General features: G+C 39.9%; 1 protein-coding gene across 1 annotated transcript in view; it reads left to right on the top strand.

Moving 5' to 3' along the window:
* The window catches only part of tprn (taperin), a 38475-nt gene extending 10970 nt beyond the window's left edge, over positions 1–27505 (top strand). The window contains exons 3-5 of the mRNA XM_033976319.2: positions 23318–23498; positions 24551–24672; positions 25016–27505. Of these exons, the coding sequence (XP_033832210.1) occupies positions 23318–23498; positions 24551–24672; positions 25016–25078 (366 nt within the window). The 3' untranslated portion in view covers positions 25079–27505. The remainder of the gene's footprint in view (positions 1–23317; positions 23499–24550; positions 24673–25015) is intronic.

Raw genomic sequence — 27505 nt, 5'->3', positions numbered from 1 at the left:
ACTTTAAACTCTCTGTGCCATCGGCATCTCTGAATCATTCCTCTGTAGTCTTTTGTCCAATCACTTCCTGTCTTTTGTCCCCCAGTTGAGTATTCGGTGTGATTGTCCCCGCGCAGTGTCCTCCCAAAGCACACACAGGCCCGGCCTAACAAAAGCTCCACAGCCAGGCCCTGCTCTGTCATCTGTGCTGAGGAGAAAAAGGCTCTGGGAACGCATTTTCCATCCAACTGCGTTTACAAGGAAGCTGGAGCGCTGGAGAAACGTTCCAGATGGGCTTAGTGACGTTAGGCAAAGTGATTTTCCTGAAACGGGTCCAGGATTCACACAAGGCTTCTGGGAAAACTGGAATACTGTGCCCTCTGCTGTAACATTGGCATTTGTGATAAAGCATTGTGGGTAACCTTGTGTTGTAAGTCAGAACTTCCTCCAGAAAATGAATGATATTGAAACTACACGAACACAATAACTCAAAAGCAGGATAATCCCTGTAAATCCTATTTTTAAAAGAACCATAATGTAATTCAAACACCAGTCGCTATAAATAAATAGAACAATGGACGACTTAGTAGTTAGTTCTATAGCTACGTACTATAGCTAATTTAGCAAGAATGTAGCAAGAAATAAATCATTATTCAACCCTTCCCTCACCTGTGCTAAAATAATTATTGTAGGGAAATGCCCCACATTTGACCCATCCTTCAGTGTCGCTGGTGCATCTCCAGATCTTGTTGCTTGTCTTGGTCAGTTCTTCCTTAGCTGAAGGATTGTACTTATGGTGCATGTTTTGGGTATTTTTGCCATTTCCTGAGTTTGTATCTTGCTCCTTTGTGTCCATTTATTGGCTGGAGCATTGGTGATGTTTTGGGGTTACGATATGAAAGAGCAGCTCAGAATCGCAGTAACACCACACATGAGGAGAGCAGCGGATTAAAGATCTCATACGAACACCCAAAATCGGGTCACGCCTCCCCGAAACCAGGGAGAAGCAAATCGGGGCTTAAATCCTGCAAATGATCCTGGAGTGTGTGGTGGATTTATGAAAGTGAGATTTCAGCAGCACAATACTGTCTCAAAAATAATTTAAATAATGCTAAAATTGACATCCATACATTACATGCACGTTTTTCAAATTTTGTTTTCATTTTGTTTTTTGTTTTTTTGAGCAATGATTCACATATTTACACCAATATTTAATTTATCTTGTCTCATTTCTTTGCTCCTTCTTGTGAGGAGTGGCAGTGTGAACGGAGGACCCTGCAGAATGCTTGACTTAGCAATTGACTCTTTTGTAGCTAGCCCCTGGAGATGGTTTCAGCGAAGCGCTAGCCTTTATTACACAGCTAACAATATGCCGCCGCCACAGTGCGCTCCCCACTTCCTGTGCTCCCCTTTCTCCTCCACACCAAGGAATTATGGGAACTAATGTAGGTCAAGAGCAGGGCCTTGCATCACTTTTCCATTTGCATAAACCCACTCGGCTCTGAAAGGCTGTGTTCCTGGCAATAGCAGTGGCTAGTTCCACTTTAAATCACATTATAGTCTATTACAGTTTCAGTTTTGGGAGAGACGAAAAAAATTGGTTTGGCATAAGAAATCTCTCGCATTAGCATATTGGCTGGTGACGATCACAGCCTCTACTGCAAAGGGGTTGTGGGTTTGATGCTCAGGGAAATCATGATCTTGCTGAAGAGTCAAGTATGCTGATTTATTCTTAGTTAGGCCAAAATGTTAGTTATAATTTGGTGTTTTGGTTCTCAAGATGATTATCCAATGAAACAGGCCAGTTGGTTTAAACCTAAAAGGACTCTCTCTGTTCTGAGTCGACACTACCTAAACCCCAGCACATAATCAGTGCTAGTGCAGACTCTGGAGCTCAGTGAGTGACTTCTGGAGGTTCTGAGCTTTCACATGAGGTATGGCCTGTCCATATACTGAATAAAAAACAAAACTTGTATGTGTACTCAATCTGCAGGTTAAGGTACTGGAAACAGGTTCTGTTGTGATTGTGGTTGATAAAGTAAATACCATCTGTGAACTCTTGCAAGAAAACGTAGCTGAATCATTGTACTTTAAAATGATCTGAAACCAGTCTAACGACCTGCTGTACACCGCTGATAAAATAGGCCAGGCAATAATGTAATAGTGTAGAGGTTTGAACAAGAAAGACTCTTCAAGGGGACTGCGACAGAATCTAAAGTAAAGTTCTGTATGTAAATTCCCATGGCATTTGCAAGTGCCAGAGAGCAGCAGTCAAAATGAGGCACAGAGGGATCGCTGTGGTTTGTCTAGGCAGTTATTACAGAAAATAGAACAACATCCACAAGCGAGGAGCGGCTCTCAGAGGGGAACTCCAAACTCTCTGCTCTGATTTCTACTAAAGCAAGTTTGGGACATGCTATTTATTATACTATATCTCACTGATGGGTGAAAACATGTGTACTTGTGTGGACAGTAAAAAAATACTGTTTTTTGGACAACTAACCAACAAACAACCTGGACTAAACCTGGACTAAACCTGGACTAAACCTGGGCTAAACCTGGGCTAAACCTGGGCTAAACCTGGGCTAAACCTGGGCTAAACCTGGGCTAAACCTGGTCTATACCTGGTCTATACCTGGTCTATACCTGGTCTTAACCTTGACTATACCTGGGCTAAACCTGGGCTAAACCTGGGCTAAACCTGGGTGAAACTTGGACGAAACTTGAACGAAACCTGGACGAAACCTGGACGAAACCTGGACGAAACCTGGACGAAACCTGGACGAAACCTGGACGAAACCTGGACGAAACCTGGACGAAACCTGGACTAAACCTGGACGAAACCTGGACTAAACCTGGACGAAACCTGGACTAAACCTGGACGAAACCTGGACGAAACCTGGACGAAACCTGGACGAAACCTGGACGAAACCTGGACGAAACCTGGACGAAACCTGGACGAAACCTGGACGAAACCTGGACTAAACCTGGATTAAACCTGGACTAAACCTGGATTTATTCTGGATTAAAATTGTACTAAGCAAGGACTGAACCTAGACTAGAGCAGGACTAGACCCTGACCAAGACCCGAATAACCAGGAGTATTGCAGCTAAAAAAAGGTTTAAACTCAGACCAAAAGGAGCTCATACCAGACCAGCGCGATAAAACACAACGTCTGAGGTTAAAATAACCTCAACATGACCTCACTGTGACTTTCTCCTCTGCTCCCTCTGCCCACAAGTCACTTCCTGCTTTTCCGGTGGGCAAATCCAGCGCTAAACCAGAACTAAACAAGGACTAAATTGGGAATAAACCTTGACCTACCAAGGACTTTACCAGTAATGAATCAGAACGGTATGGCCTACTAAACAAAGTCTAAAAGACTAAACAAAGACTAAACCTGGACTTAAATCATATTCATTGTCATGTACTGCTTTTGTGGACTCAAACTACTTGGACTTGGACTGAACTTGAGTTAAACCAGATTCTTGACTGGAACTAAACCTGGTCTTTTCCTGGACTATACTTAAATGTCTGAATCATTGCCGAAGTACTAAATTGCATTTTAATAGAACTTGGAACCAGGTACAAAATCACAACTAAACGTGGACTAAACCTGCACTGAATCAGGACTGAATCTGGATTGAACCTGGATTGAACCTGAACTAAAACAGAACTAGACTGAGACTAAACCGGGGTTAAAACAGGACTGAACCTGGACTGAACCTGGACTGAACCTGGACTGAACCTGGACTGAACCTGGACTTAACCTGGACTTAACCTGGACTTAACCTGGACTTAACCTGGACTTAACCTGGACTTAACCTGGACTTAACCTGGACTTAACCCGGACTTAACCCGGATTTAACCTGGACTTAACTTGAACTATACAAATTTATTTATTTATTTATTTATTTATATAAGAACATTAAAAGCATTGGTCCCACTTGTCCCTACTATATCCAGTTTTAGTGTTCACATTTCTGATTTTCTTTAAGCCACTTTTTTACTTTTGTGGAGAAAAGTCTAATGTCCGTCTGTGACTTGAACTCCAGAGGCAAAGATTTCCACAGATGTGAAGCCTTCACTGAAAATGCAGTTTGACCCAGAGCTGTGCGGCACCTCCTCACTCTGCAGCTCCCACTCACAGCAGCTCAAGTCCGTACACCTTCAGTGCTATAAGTCTGAATATGTTTACACATTACATCCGGAGCTAGACCATTCAAACACTTAAAAATGTTTTTTAAAAAGAAGAAATTTATAAAACTTTCAAAATTCATCATATTATAAATCTAAACAGGACTAAACAATGACGAAACCTGAACTAAACAAACATGTACTAAACATGGACTTTACTAGCTATAAACCACGTCTAAACCAGGACTCTACCTGGGCTTAACTGGGACTAGACCAGGACCCTGACTCAATCTGAAACCAGTTCTTATTCATTCTATATAAAGTAGCATTAATGTCGTACTAACTGACAGAGCTCTTTGCATTGTAGTTAACACAATGACTGTGGTTAGAATAACTTTAGCTCCACTTTGACACTCCCCTCCACCCCCTCAGTCCACGACTGATTTCCGGCCGTCTCCGCTGGATGAGTTCAGACATGTAGAGGCTAAAAATACCTGGTGGTGGTTGGTGTAACGGAGGAGGCTACCACACAAGTGCAGAGTTACACAGCGCTACTCTACAGGTGTGAAAGTCCAGTGCGTTTAATAATTTACATCTAACAACAGACATCCCCCGTGTCTCCTCTCGGCCCGCCCACTTCCTCAAACCTGATGCCCCACCCCCCACCGCACAATAAAATGCTGTGTGAACTCTTTAAGCGTTTAAACTAGACGTGGGTGATATGGCAAGACATTTTTAGTGGAGCTAATTTTGGTGTGATTCATTGTTGATACTTTGTGACATCAGCTGCAAAGTATCAATAGAAACATACAAACATTCCTTGAGTGTGATGCTAACTGAATGCCCTGATCTGTCTGGAGCTCTGTTACTCAAGTTAGACTTGAATCTGAGCTTTGTTTTAACACAATCGGACCATAAAAAAAATGACTTAGTTGAAGCTACAGCGCAACAGGTGAGCTGATTTGTAGTGCTAAGACAAGTCCCACTCAAATAGCATTACAGTCACAGTCTAGCTAGCATTATCCACTCTCACCATTTTCAGAACAAATCAAAAAATCTAAACAGGACCTTGAACGCTTGCATTGATCACAGGGTCCTGGGAATGTGTTGTTTAGATTCATTTTTGCATTCTTTTCTTGAGTTTTTAGACAATCTTAAAACTTTTTTGACGCTGAACATTCTGCCATAGACATACACGAAGAATCTCCCCAGCATGATGTCACTGCAAATTATCAATTGTCGTTAAGAGGTAAATAAAGCCTTTGAATGGTCAGGTATGTTTTTATTTAAATTTTTTCAGCCGATATCCATTATTTACATCATAGTTGTGGCCGATAACCGATATTTGCCATATAATTCAGCTGTCACTCACTCAGTCGGAGAAGTGGGTGGGGAAAAGTGGCTGTGTTTGAGGAGACAGCTGTATTGATTAGAGAAATTGATATGACCAAGAATTCAGAAAGCTATCTTCCAAAACTGTAGTGAAAAATCCATTTGGAATTTGGCAGTTTTAAGAAGTTGGTCATCCGACACCCTAATTATTGTGTTGCAGTTGTAAATCAATATAGTGAACACAGCTGGTCTTGTTTTCCATATACCATGAGCCGATAATGCAAGAATGCTAAGGAGCTTTCAAGTTTTCTCTTGCACATGCATGTATTTCTACACAGACCTCAATGTGTTCTTTATTATATTTAGTCTTGATGTGCAATTCGAATGTGCACAACTTTTGCCTGTTAATTTTTATGACCCAGCTAATTAGACTGAACAGTTTGTCAAAAATATCTAATTACGCAGCCAGAAGAATTGACAAAAAGACTGAACAATATGAACTGACAAACTAATATAAGAATCACCACAACAGTTTGTACAGATCTAAACTACAGGGTCAGAAGTTTTTATGCAAAATAAGACCGGAGATTTTGTTGTCTGTGGAGGAAATTATGAGGGTTGTTTCGATTTGGGTACTAGTATCAGCACAAGATCCAATAACGCACATATTTGAGGTAACACTATCGGCGAATGCTCATACCAAATCATCGATCTGATACCACTCTGTATCTTCCAGAATCAGGACCCATAGTTGCGAGCACCACCGCTGTTGATGTCTAAGGCTAATGCTACTGCTAACGCCCAGAGCAGACATTTTTGTTACCTCTTTAATATCGTCATTTAGCTTTTGGTGCGGACGCTGAACGTAACTGAAGCTGAAAATAACTACGGAGAGTGCAGCCCAACAACAGCGCTAACACGACAACAGCAGTAACACTACAACATTGCTAACACGGACTTTGTTTACTCTGCATAATTAGCTAAGTGCTCTGAGGATGAGCATCTTTTTACAGGCCTCACTGCTGTTTTTAGGCGCTGTGGTACAAAGTGACCAAGTAGAAAATTACTCATCATCAAGAACATTATAAGTCTAACACTTTCTCAAAATCTAATTTATTCTTGTAGAGTTTCTTTAGAGATGGCCTTTTACTAGAGTTATTTTCTGCTCTTGCTGTAAGAAATTTGAGTAACTATTCTGCTTCTTCTCACTATGCGATACCAGACTGGTATCAGTATTGGCAGTACACCAAGGCCAAGTATCTGTAATGGATTAGAAAAAAAGTAGCAGAACAACACTAGAAGTGATGGTATGTCAAAAAGTGCAGCCTTTGCCATTTGCTAATTGCGTCCATTCAAATTCCCATTTGATTAATCTTGCAGCCCTACCAGCTACCATTCCTTTATACAGCAGTATTTGTAAAACTCAAGTAAGTGTGCCAAGGCTTTCTGCTCTACACATCCAGCAGAGCGCTAGCAGTTTTAGCATCTAGCCCTTGTCTGAAGAGCAGCAAGTTCATTTGGCTTCACTCATTTCTCTACTGACTTTTCTGGCATAACGTCTGGCATAATTTTGACATTAGTATTTGTTATAGTTACTGTCCAAGCCTAACAGCATTAGTAAACTCTAGGTTTAATAAGGCTGGGGGTTGGGGGTAGTGGGAGAGTGATGGGCTTTCCTGTCTCTTGAAATATTAAACAATGGCACAGATGAGCTTCCTGTAATGCTCTGTAGTCCTTCTAAACCAGGAAACAGCAGACAGGGTTTAACTGAGCGTGTATGAGAGTGCAGGGGAAGAGAAGGAGGGAGCGTGGAACCAAAACACAAAAGATGGTCAACATGTTTTCAGTGAATTGTGTGGGTTTTAGCTGTTACAATGTCCAATTTTTGTCCCTGCTGTTTTGACTGATAGGTATCTTTTAAGATGGGGAATTGAACCCTCAACTTGCCACTGTCAAAAGGGTTATAATTTATTAGGAATGCACCATTTTAATTTTCAATATCAATTTTGATACCAGTGCAAGGACTAATAATAGTGTTCTTTCCATTAAACTAAAGCCAAATGAGCCTAAACCAATCCAAATGTGTTATGTAGCTATTATTTACTCCACAAGTAACTGCTGAATAATCTAAGTTTAGAAAAATTCAAACATTATGAGTCTTTCTGGGCCAACTATGACCAGTAAAAAGTCTCATAGCAACAATGTATATGCCCCATCCGGATATCAGCTGAATCGATATCTGAAAGCTGATATCTGATCCAGCTAAATTTTCAGTATGGGATTGGTGCATCCTTATAATTTATATTCATAGTTGTTATTATTGCTTTGTGTGTGTCATTGTGGAGGTCAAGTCTGTATTTTAATGTTAGAAAATGTAAATGAAGGACCACAACAAAGTCAAAGATTAACATTCAGTCCTCACAGCCCAACATCGCCATGTTGAATTCAGCACAGTGTGTGTTTAAAGTAGGTCTGCATGATGAATCAAATTGTAAAGGCTGCAATCCTTGAAATACCCTCATTTAAAGCACGATCCAGTTTTTTTCAGTTCCGATACTTTAACTTTAAGTATGTACCAATATTAACTGATCCCAGAGTAGACACGGTTAACTTATTACACAAAAGAACCAATTGTGTTATGCAACTGAACCGCTTTGTATGAATGAGTTCAAACATTATGAGACATTCTTGGCCAAAATCAGCCTGCAGATAGTCTTTTAACATCCATTTAAAGGTCCTACCACGATATGAGTGAACCGATACCTGATCAAGCCACATTTTCAGTATTGGTGCCGATATTTGACACCAGTATCAAGATCGTGCATCTTTACTAATTTCTTCCACAAACAACGCAACACCTTGTCTTGTTTAGATCTGAAATGTGATTCTTGTATGAATTTGTCAGTTTTTTTGTCGTATTTACCTCTTTTTGTCAATCCTTTTGGGCATGTTTTAAAACTCTGAGCACAATCCTATTAAACATAAATCACAATTCGATATTTTTGTCTCATTTGGAAGAAATCCTTGCAAAATCGACCATGTTATGATTGTCCCTTTCTCCTTGACCCTCTGAAGTTCTACTTAGAGTGATTTGTGTGATGCATCCTGTATTCCACACATTTATCTGCGCGTCTCTTTGTAGTGATGGCGTTTGCGGCGACGTCAGCTCCCATAGGACACCAGTTTTATTAAGTCATTTTAGATCAGTATTGCGATTTAAAATGTCCAAAATACAACATGGTGATCCACGGGAGTCATAGAACTGTAGCCCGTAGCAGACACGAGCGTCTTGTTTAAAGCCTGCTGTTTCTCAGGTATGGGACATGTTGTTTATGTAAGCACCCGCCTGTTCTCCTCTGTGTCTGCTGCCCTCACATAAAGACTATTCCTGGACAGCCAATGCAAAACCACAGCTGTATCTCCCTCGATCTCTGCATCTGTGTGTCATGTAAATGCTATTCAAATGTGCAGAGGGAGAAGGCTGCTCGGATCCGTCTCTCAGGGTGTGGTGACATAGGAGAGGGAAGAAAATATTGAATAATGTGAAAGAATTGTTGATGTACTTTTTGAGTCGGACTATTATGTTTCCTTGGTGCTAAAACACAAACTAGAACCAAAACTAGATACTAATGTGCGCAAAAAGTCCCATTCACAGGACAGAAATGAGCCTTCCCTGAAAATCTTTAGAATGAGCTGTATCAGACGTATAATACCACATAGACTAGTACCTGGAACACCGGAGGATTACACAGATATGAGGCCACGTGTTAATATAAAATACATTGCAATATAAAAGTACTATGATTTAATGTTAAAAATCACATGCTTTCATTGTAGGGAGCATTATACCTCTGATATTGGGCAGTGTCCTTGGCATCGGTTAATAGGTCCACATGATATCAGAAAATATTTCAATATGGCTTTAAGTACTGCAGTATTGATATCATTGCTGTATTGTGATTTCAGTTATAATGAAACTAAAATAATTTACTAGTCAGACTCTATAAAAACAACAACATCCAAAACTATAATTAAAGAAAGGCTCATTTAGGACTTAACAAGGAGAACATGGATCATCTTAAATACTGATCTACTCCCACGCCATATAATCCTCTTTCTTCAATAAAATTTAACAACATTTTTTTTTTTACTGTGAAATGGCTTACCACCATTAAGTGCGCTGAGTGAATGATTCATGGACTGTAAAGCACTTTGAGAAGCTGTTCAATCTGTTATAGTATCATTTATTTATAATTATGAATTCATTATCATCACCTATGTCCTATTTACTGCTAATAGTCCTTTAGTGGGTCCATATAGAATTGATGCTGCCTTATCTCTGGACCCACAGTGAAGTGGATTTGCAGGTTTGATTCTTGGAATTCCTGGAGTTTGCGTGTTTTCCCCGTGTCTGGGTGTGTTTCATTTAGGCACTCCGGTTTCTCCCATCAACCCCAAACATGCATAATAGGTCAAATCCTCCAGCGATGGTAGTCCTGACCAAGTCTAGCTCAGGATCTGGGATGGGGCCCCACTGCTCCTGACCGGTTGCCCCAGAGACATTGAAGGATGGGTCAAATGCAGAGAGTAAATTTGCCGGGGGATATCAAGGGATTAATTAAGTATACATTAACCTTAGACAAAGTATCTCATATATTGTGTGTGTAATTAATGAAGCCTTAATGTTACTCAATACTGATACCACGATGATAATAAAAAAAACTCTTTATTTTGTTGTCCAGGTAGGTTCCATAGTGGTCCATGGGCATATACTAGTCGATGTGGTCTTATACTTGTCTGATGTAGTTTCAATACTAGTTTAAGTATCAATTAGTATCTGATTTTTGATACTTTTGACGACCCTAATGGCTTATGGCGCACTTGTAGAGTACATGACAGTAGCTTCTTCGGCTGTCTGCGTGCTCCTCTCACCCCGACTCTCTCCTCTTTCCTCCTCACATATCCACGGCTTCGGTCGCCATGACAACGACCGACGGTGCCATTCAATCCCGTCATTAGGCCCGGAGCGCTTGGACACTCTCTCTCCTCCTCCTCACACGTCACGCGCCAAAGAGCTTTGTGCTAGTGAACGCAGCCCCACTAAAGATAGACACAGAGAGGGGAGCTCTGTAATCAGCCAAATCACAGTCTGAGGGCGGGGACAAACATCTGCACATGCACATACACCAGTCGAGCAGAATCAGCCAGATAGATGATTGGGCTGTGGAATTAAAGGCTCTGTTCCTGTATTTTTCCCATGTAGTTTAGCAAAATGTGTCTTGACCCAGTACAGATTTTATGTAAGCAGCTCTTGAGGTCAAAGTAAGTCTGCTGTGTGCTGTATGCATCTAATTATAAAGTTTTATAATAATTAATAATCAGGAAGTGCATGTTAACATCGAAGTTGTTTTTAGCTTTGCTCTGGTCTCTGAAAAGTTGTGAAAAGTTATAAAATCATCACCATGAATAATTAGAATGTTCAAAATGCATAAGGAATAACTTTGGATCACTGCAAACCGTTTGAAATGACCTAGTTCTGCTTTTCACATTTTTAAGATGGCAAAAATCAGGTACAGTGCCTTTAATTCCTTTTTAATTGAGGTCGCAGCTATTGCACCAATCATTACAATAACTAAATGTAAAATAAACTTGCAGAGCTTAAAATGAGTGATTCTTTTTGTCAGACAGGAGTGTTTGTTTACCTGCTTTACATGTTTCAGCTACTTCCCGTAGAAGCGTCACGCGATGGTGTAGTGACATGTCTTGTAGGCTGCTTTACTTGGTTTTGCCAGGGGAAACTTACACCCCCTACTGTCTGAGGCCTTCTCCAGGACTGCATCTCATGTGCATGATAAGCTGTACGCTCCCTCGTCTCGATTTATGCTCCTTGAACCCCGTAGGACCTTGGTTTCACTGTTGTTGGAGTTTTGTGTGTGGCTTGACTAGTGGGTTACTGTTGTGTTTTCCCGATGTCTCATTCTGTGACTCCCCATTGTGTGGCACTGTGAGTATTGCAGGTATTTGGTATTGTGTGTGTTATTTTTCTCTGTCTCTTTTTTGTGTTCTTTTTCTATTCTCCATTGTGTATACTGACAGTGTATACATGTGTCTCCTCCTCCTCCCTGTCTTGAGTGTCTGTGATGATGATGGTGGCCTGGTTGTACAGTGTTCTGACTACTGACAGCTTGTGTTGGGTTTTCATATGTCCATAGTAGGTATTGGTCCGTGACGTGTGTGGGGGTTTGCGGTATATTTTTACTTTTATGCATTCGTCATCATTGTGGTGTATTTTCCTGAGAAAGGAAGTAGCCAAACCATGTAAACCAGGCCCACAAACGCTCCCGTCTGACAAATTCTGAGTTTAAATAAAAATACACCACATTAATTGCATACTCTGTAAGATTCCAGGCAAGGAAATAACATCTCCATGGAGACAGACAGGTGACGGACGCCCAGAAAAGCTACATAATGCAACTTTATCCTCCTGATTCTGGTTCTGTTTGAAGCTTCACTCAGAAACATAACATTTCAAAGATCCACAGTTTGAAGTTGATGTAACAGTCAGTGCTTTATTACCTTGGTTCAGTGAGAGCCATATAAGGCAGTACAAAATGCACTGTGCAAGTTAAAACTATGTCTAAAGCCGGGTGTCTGCAACAAAAGATTTCTGATCGTGTGGAAAATCTTGAGTCGTGGCTCAAAATGGTTGGTCGTAGGTTTCAGAGAGACACTGCAACAAAGAACAAATTTAGAGCCATCAGATGACCAAAGATGAGGTGAGACTGATGTCAGGCCTGTCTGGTATTGTTGAGTCTCGGTTGCAGAGATGCCCTCCTCTCGCTGTGTCTACTATCAATCTTTGTAAATAAACACAAGCGCACCTCAGTAACATCAGAAGAGCTCTCCTGTGAACGAGATTGGCTCCATCTCTTTCCCTTTCATTTACCCACTTCTACAAAACACCGTTAGGATATAGCACAACTCTCAGCTAACTTGTACAATCACAGAGACATTACCACATAGAGCCTGGAACCAAACTTTGGTCACAACCACATCCGATCATGATCACGATCGTACCATTTACATTCCTCACGTTGTGTAGTGTGACATCCAGCTTAAAGGAGCCCCATGCAGTAGTTCAGAAGATAACTGCAGTATATTTAGTTAGTCATTATGTGCTTTTGCAGCTCTACACTTAAACAATTGTAGGCCACACTAAGTAGGCCATAATCACACTCCAAACACTCTTCCCTCTAAAGTGACCCATCGATTTGAGCTGATTTGACCGGTCATATCTGAGCACATTGATAAGGCTCATAAACTAGATGTAATGTGATATTTTATGGCATTATTCCACAAAAAGTTTAGTATTTCCTGGTTCGTCGTAGTAGGGTTGAGAAGCAGGTCAGGGTAGAACCACACGACATTAGACACGAAAGGGTACTCTGAGTCATAACAGGAGGCGCGTGACCTTTGTGAAAACGTTGTACGCCTATTTAATCAGCCGGACATATTGTCAAAGAAATTCAATGGGCTATAGAACTATACTTTAAGATAATTTATGGTGTAGCCAGATACTTAATGTGACGTGAAGTAGGCATGGGACAAGTTTGAAATTTACGGTCACAATTATCATGGCGAAAATAGTTGTGATTAACGATTATATCATGATCATTATTAAAGCTGCTGACAGTTTAAAAATGTTCTGGATATGAATAAGTATAATTTTAATATTATGAGGTTCATCAGAAAGAAGTAGATTTGTTCTGCACATTCTGGTGATATAATGTCTTGTGTTGTGATGCCGTTTATCACGATTATGTAAAATGTTGTGTTTATTGTCCCATGCCTAATATGAAGTTCACAAAATTCTACATTATTTTACCCTATTACCCTATTATCCTTGTGGAAGAAATGATGGTACTTCAAAACTTGCAGCCTTTGCAATTTGCTCATTTCATCCATTTTTATTTTGACTCACTCGCAATCAAGATTACATGAATCAAGTTCATGTAATTTGAAGGGCAAAACCTTAAATAATGCACAAAATCAGACAAACTAAATCATATCTGAACGAGCGCTGCAAGAAACTCAAATGTTCAAATCTTTTCATATTGTCAACATGAAGGTTTTGTCATTTGTAGGTTGCTCAAGTAAATGTAACTGAGTACTACCCACTTCTGATTTCAGTCCAATACGTGTCGTTTTAGTTAAGCTGATAGCAGAACGCCGCAGTAAGGAGACACCACCACCAGCAGCAGCAGCAGGGTGGAGATGGCAACCTCCCTGATCCCAGAGTTATAATGGGAGAGGTTAAAGAGAAAACAGTTCACTTAGAAAGGCTCACGTTTCACATAACACAGACAGACTAGGCAAGTGCTGCATTCAAGATCACAGCCCTCATTGTGTCCATACAAGTGGTTAACGTCAGGAACAAAACATGACTAAAGTGTATTAGGTATTTAGAATATCCACAGACAATACAAAACATGATCCGAGTCAGCAAATTTCATTCAGACCAGAGCGGAGCAGTAGCTTTATTAAGTCTTGGTTATAGTCCACGCTCGCACCGACTAACTTAACCCCATGTATCCAACTTTTTCCATGTATTTGAGCAAAATATGTACCACTACAGATATATTTTTTAAGCTGCTCTTGAGGCCAAAGAAGCCTATTGTGTATAGTCTGTGTCTATATATAAAGCGTTTTATTTTCTGAAAGGCAAGAAGTGCACTGTTAGTATGCTAGTTGTTGTTAGATTTACCACGGTGAATAATTACGATGCTCGAAATGCTTATCTTTGGATCTTTCTTAGTACTTGGGTAGAAGAATGCTCTCTCTCCAATCCACATGAAACAAAATTGGCAAAGGTTGAACGTCTTGTCTGTTGTCACAAGTTAACAAAAAGTGGTTCATAAAATTGTAATTGTTCAGGTCACAATATAAGAACTAAACAAAGATAATAAGAGAATTTTAAAAGCAAAAATAAGTCATAAGTAACAGGACTGTATGTTTTAACTAATGATTTTATCTATTATAAGGATTTCTATAGAACAACATCAGAAAGGAGGAGTGAGTTGGTGGGTGAGGTTAGCTGAAGATGTAGTATTTTTTGGTATTTATATGTAAAAAGTCAGTCTAAACTCATAATTCACAAGTTTAATTTGTCTTTATATAAATACATTGTGTCCTAGTCCTTTTTTCTGCATAAACAGTAGTTTTTCCTTGAGCTCCCATGCAGGTGTAGTCTTGTGAGTGCAGTTAGGGTCAGACACATAGAGATAGCATAATAGTAGAAGTATTTGTCTTTCAAAAACAGTGAATCTCCCATACAGTTATATAGGACCCCACCCTCATAGTGTAGTATACGCAGCCTCCCATATATAAAAATCTAGGGCTCTATTTTTGCATATGAAATTCTATATACTACCATAAACCATTTCCATTAACTGAATAAATCATGTTTAAAAGCCTGTACGCACATTACATTGATCGCTGCTGCTTCTGGGACTGAGCAGTTCTTGAATGTAACCCTGGTTCTCTGAAGACATGCCCGCTCCATACATCCTGTTGTGAGTAGAGACCAACAAAGCGGAACATTGCATCGCTCTTATGAAAAGGTCATGTACATACTCACACGTGTACAAGAATTATTCATTAGCTCCACACACAAGTCTATTTTTACCTCACGCTTTAGCAGACACTTCACTGCTCCTCTGTGGACATTATGGCTCATGTATATGCAGCGCGTGAAAGATGGGAGGCGAGAGCTGTAGTGGAGTCGTTAGTATGTAAAGGTATATAATAGTGACAAAGCTTTAATCAATTATGAAGATTAAATTAAATTGTATTCTGAATGATAAAGGCGTTCGTCATAATCTTGAGCAAAGACACTCAACGTAATCAAAAGTGGCATCCATCTTCTTCCCCTTATCTGGAACTGGGTCACGAGGACAGCAGCCTAAGACTTCCCTCACCCCAGACACTTCCTCGACCATCCCGAGACGTCCCCAGGCTAGCTGAGTGACATAGTGCCTCCAGTGTGTCCTGAGTCCCCGTATCCACCATTATCCAAAGCTCATGACCATAGGTGAGGGTAGGAATTCCTTTTTTATGCTGATGTTTCTGCAACTTTCTACTGTAGCAGCAGAACCACCAACCTCCTCAGAATTTCCATCTCCTTCCATATATTTCGTATATAAAAACGTGAATATCTATTATTAGTTGGTCACAATAAAACAACCACCGCATAGGCAAACTCAGTCTTGCATAGCTTTGGCAGAGTCTTGCTTTTCCACGGTGGGCTTTTCCAGACCATATGGCTGTTCTGTGTTTACCCTGTGTAGAGCTGACACTTTTCCAGCCAGACAGAGCCGCTCGGGCCACCTGCTTCTGTGGAGATGACACTGGTCTTTGGAGCTCATTCTCACACTGATCTAGTTGGCATTGGCATGGTTACAAAAGCTCCTGCAATGTCGTGACATTTATTTCTGTCCAATATTTCATTTGTTTTTTTGCTAGTATCTTGTATAATTTTCTCATTAGAGAGTCAGCCTATGTACATACGCACACGCCAAAGATTCACAATTAGGATATGGCCGGGATTCTCTGGTCTTGGTTTAGTCCTTGTTAAGGTCTGGACTCTGGTCTTATTTTAGTCCTGGTTAAACTCTGGACTCTCGTCTTATTTTAGTCCCGGTTAAGGTCTGGACTCTGGTTTTATTTTAGTGCCGGGTAAGGCCTGGATTTTGGTCTTATTTTAGTCCCGGTTAAGGTCTGGATTCTGGTATTATTTTAGTCCCGGTTAAGGTCTGGACTCTGGTCTTGGTTTAGTCCTGGTTAAGGTCTGATCATTGTGGGTTTTTTGTTTGAGCTCAGTGTTGCCTTTAAAATAACTGCATTTCATAAGCAGGTTGTGTATATTATCAAGCAAATCATGAATTTCAGGTTCTTGTCAATAGGTAACATTTTGAGGACTTTTGTCTGTAGAAAAGATAGAATATTGTATTTTGAATCATCAATTATTATGGCAACTATGCAATTTTTCATCACTCTGAAGCCCATACATTTTTATTTATTTTTGTTTGTATATATTATAATGATTGATGATGCTATAGAGTGTAAATAAACACATTAATATTATTAGTAATGTTAGCCATGTGGCACATTAATGGTTATATTGAACTGTGTGGGCCACTGTGATTCCCAGCCACAATTGCAAATGTTTTTATGTTGATCTGATTTAGAGATGCACAGATCCGTAACTGATGGATCGGACGTCAGTTAAGCCGATATCCTCGTTGGACATATAAATTGATATAATAAGGTCCAGCCAGAAAGTCTCAGAACTTACCACATAGTTGTTCTGTAGTTACTTAAGAACCAGCTACATAACACATTTGTTCAGTTTTGTTTTTGTCTTTTGTGTTTAAGGAAATAAATGCTTTTTTTCAGTCTTTGCACTGGTTTCAGTTCATATCATGCATCAGCAGATACTTAAAGGCGTAGTATCGAAACTGAAAAAGATGGATTGGTGCGTGCCTAATTTTATTGTATCATTTCTGCTTTTTCACAGTCTCTTGTTTTGTTTTGTTTTGTAGCTGGGGTCACTAATGTGGCAGTGACATCTTTGGGGTGACTGAGTGAGAGTGGAAGTGTGATGTGGCCTTGGTGCTTGGTGCAGGGAACTGTTGGAGATGGTCTGGTGAGCTGCTGCTGCTGTGTAATTTTAGGTACCTTTGTGTTACTCAGCCCCATTGTCCCTCCTAACAGTGATGTGAATTGTGTTGTTCCGATTTGCAATGGGTGCGATAGGATTACAGAGGATTTAGCCTGTTTAGCATGAATGAGAGTCAGAGGCTGTGTATGATTGGCTGTTAGAAACTAAAGCTCTCTAAAATCTCTTATGATCCGGTTTATGAGACAGGCGTGGTTGCTAAGTTGATGTTGATACTCACAAAGTTGAGGGCTGCTGAAAGTTTATAAAGTATTGAAGGAAACTACGGGTATAGTATTTTTAATAGGCTACCTGGTCGTCTCCTGGGAGATGTTATTGTTTTGCCTGGAATGTTCCACAGTAAAACATTTAACTCAGAGAGGGTATCATTCAAAATAGTTGTTTTTTGTTTTGTTTTGGGTTTTTTGCTTTCTACCTTGTTATAACATTGTTCTCTCATCAAAAACATACCTGAAGTTTTTGATGTCATCCATACATGTTTGAGTATTTTAGTGATCTCTCCTAGGCCCTAATCGAACCCTCCTTACAGTTAAGATTCTGTTCAATGCTCCGCCCACAAGTCTACGTCACCCACGCTCCCACACGACAACTCTCCATAAATGTACAAAAACATGATACAAAACTGTACACAGCAACTTCACAAACCTGATGCGATGTGCAGTAGTTTCATTAGCAGGATGCACACTGATTGTGTTGTGATAGCGTTCTGAACGGGGAGTGACTTAGCATGGAGAGCAAAGAGATGGGAGACTCAAATAGTCAAAAATAAAGTGAAGCTCATTAAACATGTCAATACATTGTTTTCATTCTTATATTGTGGTCTAAGTATGTTATGTATTAGCAATGAATACCCCATAGAAGTAAAATACCCCTAACAAAATTGAGTAATCCTGTATCCCCTTTGCTATGCCACAATCTATTTCATGCAGTAACACAACCAGTAAACATTATCTGGACAACTTTTCAAGAGTAATAAAGCTTCTATAAATATTTCTCTCAACAGTGATACAAAATTTATGTAAGCTTTATTTTATTGTCTGAATAACAGATCATTAATTAACAAGACATCAGGAAGAGGAAGTTACTTGAGTGTCCTTCAGTGTACCTCTCAAACAGGAAGTCATGCCCAAAAAAGGAGAGAAGGCTGCAGTATCAGGCTCGAGACAGGAACCCAAGAAGGAGTATGAAGGTTTCTGTTTTCATGAGGGTATCCATGAACTACAGCAAAAGATCGTTTAATTCTGTCAACTGGACAAATGTTTTGTTTTTTTAAGTGGGATTAAACACTTAAACTCTGCACACAGCCACATTTCAAATAGGAGCTGTTAAACTGGACAGTACCTTGAGAACTAAAGAGGAGAGTGAAGGGGGAGGAGGGTGCAGCCAGGTGTTTGCAATCAGAAACACCTGGCTGTAATCAATGCAGTCTTTTGTGATGTCATCAACTACACGAAACTGCAGAGGCCACTGGGAGCAGCATGGCAGGTGTTTTTGACCAGAAACCTGTACCTAGTTTGTACTGAAGTTTCCCAAAAATGACTTGAAACAATAGATAATGCTATTAAAACACCATATACACAGTTTAGTGGTGAAAAAAAAGTGGATTTAGTGTTTAGTTCCACAAGTGAATACTCAGGTGACAGTTCCAGATAGTTCAGTGGACTAAAGTAATATCAGATACTTATTTTTTGCTTTGCACAGAGCCTGCCTGGACAACTAAGGGATAATATAGACATCCCTGGCCTATATTTCTGATGTAATAGCATTTATCATATTGGACGCACCAAGAAGCATTGTTATTCTGTATCTGCAGTGGGGGCAGTGCTGGAGGGAGGGCCCAAGAGCAATGTTTGGAGCGAGTGTTGAACCGGCAACCTTTGCTTAACTGGGCAAAGCTCTACCACTAAGCCACTGTCGCATCTTGGTTCATATGGAGCAGTCATGGGAGAGTGATGGGTGTTTTTCAGTAACTGGCTGCTCCCAAGAACTACGTCATTTGTTTGTGGTTTAACAACTTTTGAACCATGTAACTTCCTTTTCTGATAACCTGCATGTGTTATATCTGTCTCTGATAAAGTTTGTATCGCTGTCTGGTTTGTAAAGACACTTTAGTAAATAGTAATTTGCGATGGGGTAATTGTGAGATTGTGAAAGATAACACACCAGGAAATTCTGCAAGCATTAGGGGTAGATTTTATTGTTTTATTTGGATCAGTTTTGGCCTGTGTTTGAATGTCCACACTATTACCTACTTAGGACACTGTTTAGGGATGACGCCATTTTGACTGTACGATTGTGGTGTCCGAATGTCCAGTGACTGAAAAAGTAGGGTACTCAAAATTTCCCACAATGCACCTTGAAACACGTGTCCAGCGATGGTCACTATGGGTCAGTATAGACCACAATGCATTGGGAGTGGGGAAAAAACGACAGCGTCAAGACTTTAACTGGACACAACACGATTGAATGAAGCAGTTAAAAGCACTGGTTTAACTAAGCACTGTTGATCCATGATTATGACTAAAAGTAACCCGTTTCTAAGTGCTGCAGGTGTTAGAGTTAGCAATCTACTTTAGCTCAAGCTGTTAAAAGACCAGTAACTTCCACGTCTCAGAAAAAAACTGACTAATCCAGTCATCTCAATGCTCTCGTTAATGGTGTGCTAACATATTTTTTGCCTTTTTACATCATTTCACCTTATTCAAGTTTTGGTTTCATGTGGGTAACTGTAGATATTAAAGGTCCAGTGTGTAATTTTTCAGTGGAGAGCACCACCACCTGCTTGTCTCAATGGTGATATTGTTGCTTAGCTTTTGTCTGGAATGTTCTACAGTATAGTGTTAAACAAGTGGTGTTGTCGTCATGATATTACATTTTCAAACTCGATTACGATACTAAGGAATAAACTTGATACTTGATATTAATAATGAGTCTAACTTGAGAAACAGAACTTCAGACAGAGTAGTGCCTACAGTTAGCATCATCCCCAGGGAATGTTGATGACACCAGCTGCAAAGTATCAGTAGTTCCAGATTAAGACTGAATTCTAAGAGGCAAATTCAGATTTATATGTTAAGTCCAGTCAGCTGACCATCAACGCACAAACACCATCTTTAAACAGGCCCCAGCGTCTCCATGGCAACCGCAGTAAAAATGCAGCCGCCTCCTCATCCTCTGCGTGTTTTAGCACAGAGATTACACCAAGAGCAGTTACTATTACTGGAGGAATATATGATTTTAAATTAGAAAGCCTGTCATTATGGTAATACGATGTCTTCTGCTGAGATCTACAAGTTACTATGGGAAGATTTCAGTCTGCTATCAAACGTCTGTGCACTTGGGCTTGTTTAAAGGAGACCTATTATGAACAATCAACTTTTTAGAGCTTTTAATCATGTTGGACTTCAGCAGGATTGAACTAGGACTAAACAAGGACTAACTCCAAACAGTTAACTACACTTCAGCATTCAAAACTACTAATTCACCAGGACCAAAACAGGAATAACATAGGACAGATGCCTATAATCTTTTTTACCCCACAGCTACTGACTAACCCCACCTAGTCTTTTTCAGCATGCAAAATAGTGACTGAAGTAAGACTAAACAAGAACTAAACCAGGACTGAACCAGGACTAAGCTGGGGTTAATGTAGGACAGTTAGTCTAGTCTTTTTTTTTCAAACGCAAAACTACTAAATGAACGAGCTTAAACCAGGTCTTTTCATTGATTGGGTCTGAACTAGGTTTGATCTAGGTCTGAACCAGGACTGAACCAGGACTAAACCAAGACTGAACCAGGACTGAACCAGTGCAGTTAACCTTGTCTTCTTTCAACATGCAAAACCTCTGGCTGAACTAGTACTAAACCAGGAAGGACTGAATCGGAAGAAAAAACAAAACAGTTAACCTGCCCTTCAAACATGCAAAACTTGAGTGAACCAGGAATAACCAACAAATAGACCAGTGAGGCAGGACTAAAGCAGGACTGAGACAGGAATAAACCAAAACTATGTGTTAAAGTTATGAAAAAAAGTCCAGAAAAAAATGACAGAAAGACAGACATCTGAACTGACAAACTAATACAAGAATCACATTTCAGAACATGTTTGTACAGATCTAAACAACATTTTATTGTTTTGTTGTTGCAGTTTCAATTAATCTTGCAGCCTTGTTAGGGTACATATCAAAAGTATTGAAAATCAGATGCTAATCAATGCTAAAACTAGTATCAAAACTAGACTGAGTACGTATCGGTACTAAAAAAGTCAATCAGAACAAGTACAAAACCACATAGACTATGGATCACTATGGAACCTACCTGGACGACTGAGGTCTTACACAGATATAAGGACACATGGGAATATAAAAGAAAGTTCTGTGATTTAATGTTGAAAATGGCATTGTGTAGTCTAAATAAAGAGTTTTTTTTTGTTTTTTTTATCATCGTGGTATTGGAATCGGTATTGAGTATCAAGTTTGAAATGTTAGTATCATGACAACACTAAGCTCCACTTAAGTCCCTCTCCTCTGCTGTTGTCATGTGATAAGAAAGGATAATAATAAGGAAGCACACAACACCAGAAGTACTTACTGTCCACTGGTTTATCGTCCACTTGAGTGTGTGTAGATATGTGCAGAGCTCTTCATCCAGTCTGCTCTGCACTGGCCTCAATGGGCTGTTTGTTTGCTCTAAATACATTTGGCCCCGAGACAAGGGGCCAGTCTACAGGACAAGTGCACTCTGGGAGACACTGTCATAGAGAGGGGCACGGACGGGGTGAGCAGATCTGCAGATAATATGGATGTCATTGGGGAGCTGTAGGCCTTTAGTCGATTAAATCCTTTTATTTCAATTATTTTGTTATATGAGTGTGTGCGTTAGCTGAAGATTAGGTGTTTCATTAGTTAAAGCTGTCTGTATATAAATAGATTGTGTCCTAGTACTTTTTTCTGCATAAATAGTAGTTTTTGCATGAACTCATACGCAAGTGTAGTCTTGTGAGTGCAGTTTGGGTCAGATACATACAGATGCGTCATAGTTTTGAGAGCTTTTGCCATGACGTGTCTTTAGTCAACCAAGAATTTCATTTGTCGACTAGACCCCTTGAAATCACTGTCAGATCATTGACATTGGATCTTGCAATTATTCATTTTTAATACTAAAAGACAGAGACAGATTACATTATGTATCCTGTATGCATTTGACCCACACTTCAATGCTGCTGGGGCAACATAAAAGCACCCGGGGACCCATTTCCAGATCTTGAGCTAGTCTTGGTCAGGACTACCATAGCTGGAAGATTTGACCTAGTTCCTTGATAATAATTACTTTGAGACACACAAGGGACAGACCCTCCACCAGAGATAAAGAACATCGGATTATTGACAGCTAAATGTTAAATCTCTTTATGAGCTTCATTAAATTCCACTTTGTAATGATCTAATATATTCAACATTCTTTACTTGGATTTGAGATTATATAAAACATTGCAGATTATTTCCAGAATACTTATTAATATGATGTGAGTGATATTCTATTTTCCAATCCTCCAAAAGTACTTCCTGGAAAGACACTAACTGCAGTGACATGTTTCCTGTGTTCCAGCCAAAATGGACTGATGGCTGTGGTTAGTCCATGCTCTGTGGTTTCATGCTGTTCTGGGCCATATAATACTGCTTGTATTCTGTTAGCAAAGTACCTTAATTCCACATCCACCTCTAGTGATTGGGAACTGGTGGAGATTCTGCCACCAGTTTGTCTTCATGGAGATGTTAATGCTTTGGCCGGAAAGTTCCACAGTTTGGCATTAAGCTTGATTGGTGCTAGGGTCAAGAGATGGTCCACTGGGATTGTTCATTAAAAGCAATTAAGTTTCAGGCTTTTTTTTTTTTTTTGTGGTATTTTTCTTCTCAACTTTTTTCAAACAAACTACCACTTAACTGACGTAAAACTATGATAAATATTTAGTCATAATTGGAAAACCCTGTTATGTCATATGCTTTTTAAGTCTATGCTTAAGGAGTCTCTATCATTCAACGCACCATTTTTTTATTTATGTATTTAGTATTTTATGTATTTAGTTGGACTTGCACACATGGACTAACAAGTGTTTTGTGTTCTGTGTGTTTCAGCTGAAAATCTCCTTTAATGAGTCAAACCTGCACAGCACATACGAGTATCCGAGTGAGACCAGTGTGTGGGACAGTGAGGATGAGGACGCAGAGCGGGGGGACAGTCCAGAGGAAACGCCCAGTATGGTGGGACGCATCCACATCCCCCGCGCAGGGCTGGGCTTAGCCAACAATGCCAACGGTGGGTTAGAGAACTACTGTTTTTAATGTTACTTTATTTTCACTCAAGTCGGTATAAATCATCTGTTTACATTTGGGTGCTAAACCAATGGACTTATCTTTTTCTCATTTTAGTTGTAAACATTTTTTTTCTTTGAACTTGCACTTTCTGTACATACTGAAGGGAATTCATTCATTCTAAAAAAAAAAAAAAGCTGGTCATTACACCTTCTTAATGCAACAGTTGTGTTAATTTTTGACAAATGGATAAAAGATGTGTTAAAATACTAAAATACAAGTAGTAAAAAAAAAGTAGCATTGATTCACATCATAATTAAAAGGACGAGTTTGGACGGGAGGCCCCCTACTGGTTAATTCAGTGACTGCAGGTTACATTAATTTCAATGTCTACAAAGGAATTATATGTATCCTGCCTCCTACAGTAAATAAATAAATAAACTTGCATAAAAAGGACACATAGTGTCAACCTTTGTCTTTTTTTCAACCTTTAATACGAGGCATAACTTCAGAGACTGTATAAGAATAATAATAATAACAATGTAAACAACTTGACCATCATGTCCAATGTTTATGTAGTTAAGATTACACCAAAAGTAAAAATTCTATCAGTAAAAATGTATGTAACTATTAAGTTACATATGCTTAAAACAGTATGTAAGTGCTTGGGAGGACCCCTTGTGGTTAACTCTAGAACTACAGTTACATTGTGTGCAAAGACAACACTTGACTTAGTATGAATTGTCAGCATGGTAAAGATTTTTTTACTCTTCTACACTAAGCCTAAGGCATGTTTGATTAAAGATGCACAGTGAGATCTGCCACCTGCTTGTCTCCATGGAGATTTTAATGCTTTCCCTGGAATGTTCCATGGTATGGCTTTAAACTTGTCTATGTTCTATTTACTTCATATGAGCATTTTTTTTGTTCAAAAATACCTAATCTGACAATTAATATAGTATAATAATTTGATGGTGTTATGTTTATGCACTGATAATGTTCTACCATACTGACCTGGTTTTATGTAACATTTGTTCTTTTTGTTTTGTGTGTCAGATCTCTCTAACTACATTCCCAAACACGCAGTGGACTACAGCACATGGCAGGAACAGAGAGGAGAGGAGAGTGCACACAGGGAGGAAGTGTCCCCACAGCCAGCACACACAGAGGACATCATGGTGAGACTATATATATATGCTAAAGAACACATAGAGGACATCATGACCTTTTACACAGAGAAGTCAAAATGACTGATCTGTGACTAGTAGTACTTTTTAAAATTCGGGGAGTTTAGTATTAACTAGAAGCTTAAATTCCCTTAAGTCCTTATTCCTTTGGTGTCTGCAAGATTTATCAAAATATATCATTTCAATTATTGGATGTTGTAATATTATAGAAAATATCTTGAATGTATTTTATTTACCATACAAGCATATCTCTTCAAGCCATGATGTAGTATACATATACAGCAATGTGTTTTCTTCTTTTTTTAAATAGTTCATTTCATCTTTACCTCTACAGCTGACCCCAGCAGACAGCTCGTCCCTCTCTGACTTCAGCAGTGAACCAGCCCTCTACTTCTGAACCTCCCAACCACTGTAGCTCCACTGCCAGGCACCAGGCTCCAGGGACCAGGGACCAGGCCTGTCTCGTCAGACCCCAGCACACCTCCTCTCACTGTGGACACCTGCTCCTGCCCCCAACTGCCCTCTTCTGCCCCCCTGCCCTCCTCTGCCCCCTCAGCAGCTGGTCTGTGGTGGCTGGGCAGTGGTCCTATGTGTAACCTGCTCACCTGTAGACTGTTGTAAAGATGGCACTTACAGATGTTTATAAAGCTCTTATCAACCAGCAGGCACATTGTTTTAATATATCACAAAACAGTGCCAGGCCAGTTAAATTAGCTGTGGAAGAGTGTGGGGTGTATCTATGGTCAATGTTGCGTTCGTGTTCTTGTTAACGAATGATGCTGGTTTTAAAATAGATCTTTTAATGCACCGTTATTACAGCGTGCTAACATGTTGTATAAGTGCTACTACCACTTCTATTACCTGCACATAAGATATTACACAGCAGCGCCCCCACGTGGCACACGCCATTATAGCTACTGATCATAACACTCAAGTCACACACTTTGCAGAACGTGCTTTAAAGGTTAGGGTAGTTTTAGGGCTGCAACGATTAACTGGAACAATTGTGACTTGTACACGTTTAAAATCATAGTCATGTTTCTCTGCTCATTATCGTTATCCAGATTATACCCATGCCAGAAGACATTTTAGTGGCATTATTAAACCGCAAATATCTACTCCCAACTCCAGCCTGCAGAGGAGATGAATGGGAGCATGTTGCTAACGAAGCTAATGTCGCTGGAGGAACAACGGTCTGGGAACATTCAACAACATCAGATTGCATTAAATTGTCTTTTCTTTGCTTCTTTAAAGTTGTCACCCAAAATGTTTAGTTACCATCATTCGAATAGTCAATTATTTTAACAGTAAACGCGTACAGTTTTTCTGATTAGTTGTTGCAGCCCTGATCTCACTCTTGAATACGTCGGGCACAGGCCATTTGTGACACTAGCCAGTGGAGGGAAGCCTGTCCATAACAAACACATTCCATACTGTCTGGGAATAGAACCCAGGACCTTTTTACTGTGAGGCAAAAGTACTCACGACTGGTACACATTGGGATAAAACTGTATTAAAGGAGCACTATGTAAGTCACCTGTTCATCTCATGAAAAACAGTTTTTCCTGGGAGGTTTTTCAATATGATTTAATTTTATCAACCTTTAATTTATTCAGTTTTGTCTCCATGGAGATTACTAAGCTTTATACCAGTCGCTCTCAAACTTTTCACACCAAGTACCACCAAAGAAAAGATTTGGCTTTCCAAGTACCACCAGATCTAAACCAGGTGTAGTTCTAAACAAGAAATTAGTCAAAGGAGGACAAAAAATTGGTAAAAATAACTCACTCCGACAAACTGAGGAGCTGTCCAAGTACCACCTGAAGGAGCTTAAGTACCACAGTTTGAGAAACACATCTTTGTGCCATGCTGTTGAACATTCCAGGCACAACAACAGGTGTTCAGACCCATCTAAAATATTCCACAGTGCTTCTTTTAATAGTTCTGACTGATGACTAAAAACACAGTGTCCATCTTTACTCTAGTCTACGCGTTCCACCGATCCTCTGAGTCTTCCTCTCCTCTGTAGCTCTTTGGACAGAGAAACTTGAATGTGCAGGAAGCCTTAGCCCCCACGCAGCGCCACGGTGAGTCCAGTGTTACTACAGAAACCCCGGAGACTCCGATCGGACACGACACGGACACGGACACGATGCCATTCGATCATTTTGTACCTGCATGTTTTCAGCTATTTTTTCCCCCCCCGATGCCACTGGGAGAATGTTAGCTTGACATGGACAAGCTAACGTTGACATTTTGTAAGCATATGCACCGCCAGAGGAGTAGCATCTGTTTTTGAATCATGCAAAAGTGTCCTTGGTCAAACATGTCTCTGCTGTGGGTGATGGGACCATGCAGTTGAAATCATGTTGAATGTCCATCTCTGTTGTCATGGATACTTTAGGACCGCAGTCTGACCCCTACTGGCTTTCTGATGACCCTGCACTAGTTTTGGCACCATTGACCAAATATATATATACATGTGTAAAGCTGCACTATGTAACTTTTATGAGTGGGAGATGTTATAGCTTTGCCTGTAATGTTCCACAGTATGGTAGTTAACTTGTCTAACTTGTATTTATTCATATATGGCTGTTTTTATTGCTCAGATCTCTTTAATATCATGCATTCTTACTTTTGGGGTCAGGGTGTTTCCTGCTTGTCTCAATAGAGATACATTTAATGCCGTACCGTGGAACATTTACAGGCAAAGCAACAACATCTTCATGGAGACAAGGAAGTGGCAGACTCGCCAACAGAAAAGCTACACAGTGCATCTTTAACTATTACTATATTGGTGTGAATATGAAAAATAAATACATTT

This window comes from Periophthalmus magnuspinnatus, chromosome 12 (assembly GCF_009829125.3).
Source record: "Periophthalmus magnuspinnatus isolate fPerMag1 chromosome 12, fPerMag1.2.pri, whole genome shotgun sequence".
NCBI lineage: Eukaryota > Metazoa > Chordata > Actinopteri > Gobiiformes > Gobiidae > Periophthalmus > Periophthalmus magnuspinnatus.
This window is presented reverse-complemented; position numbering and strand designations above follow the sequence as displayed.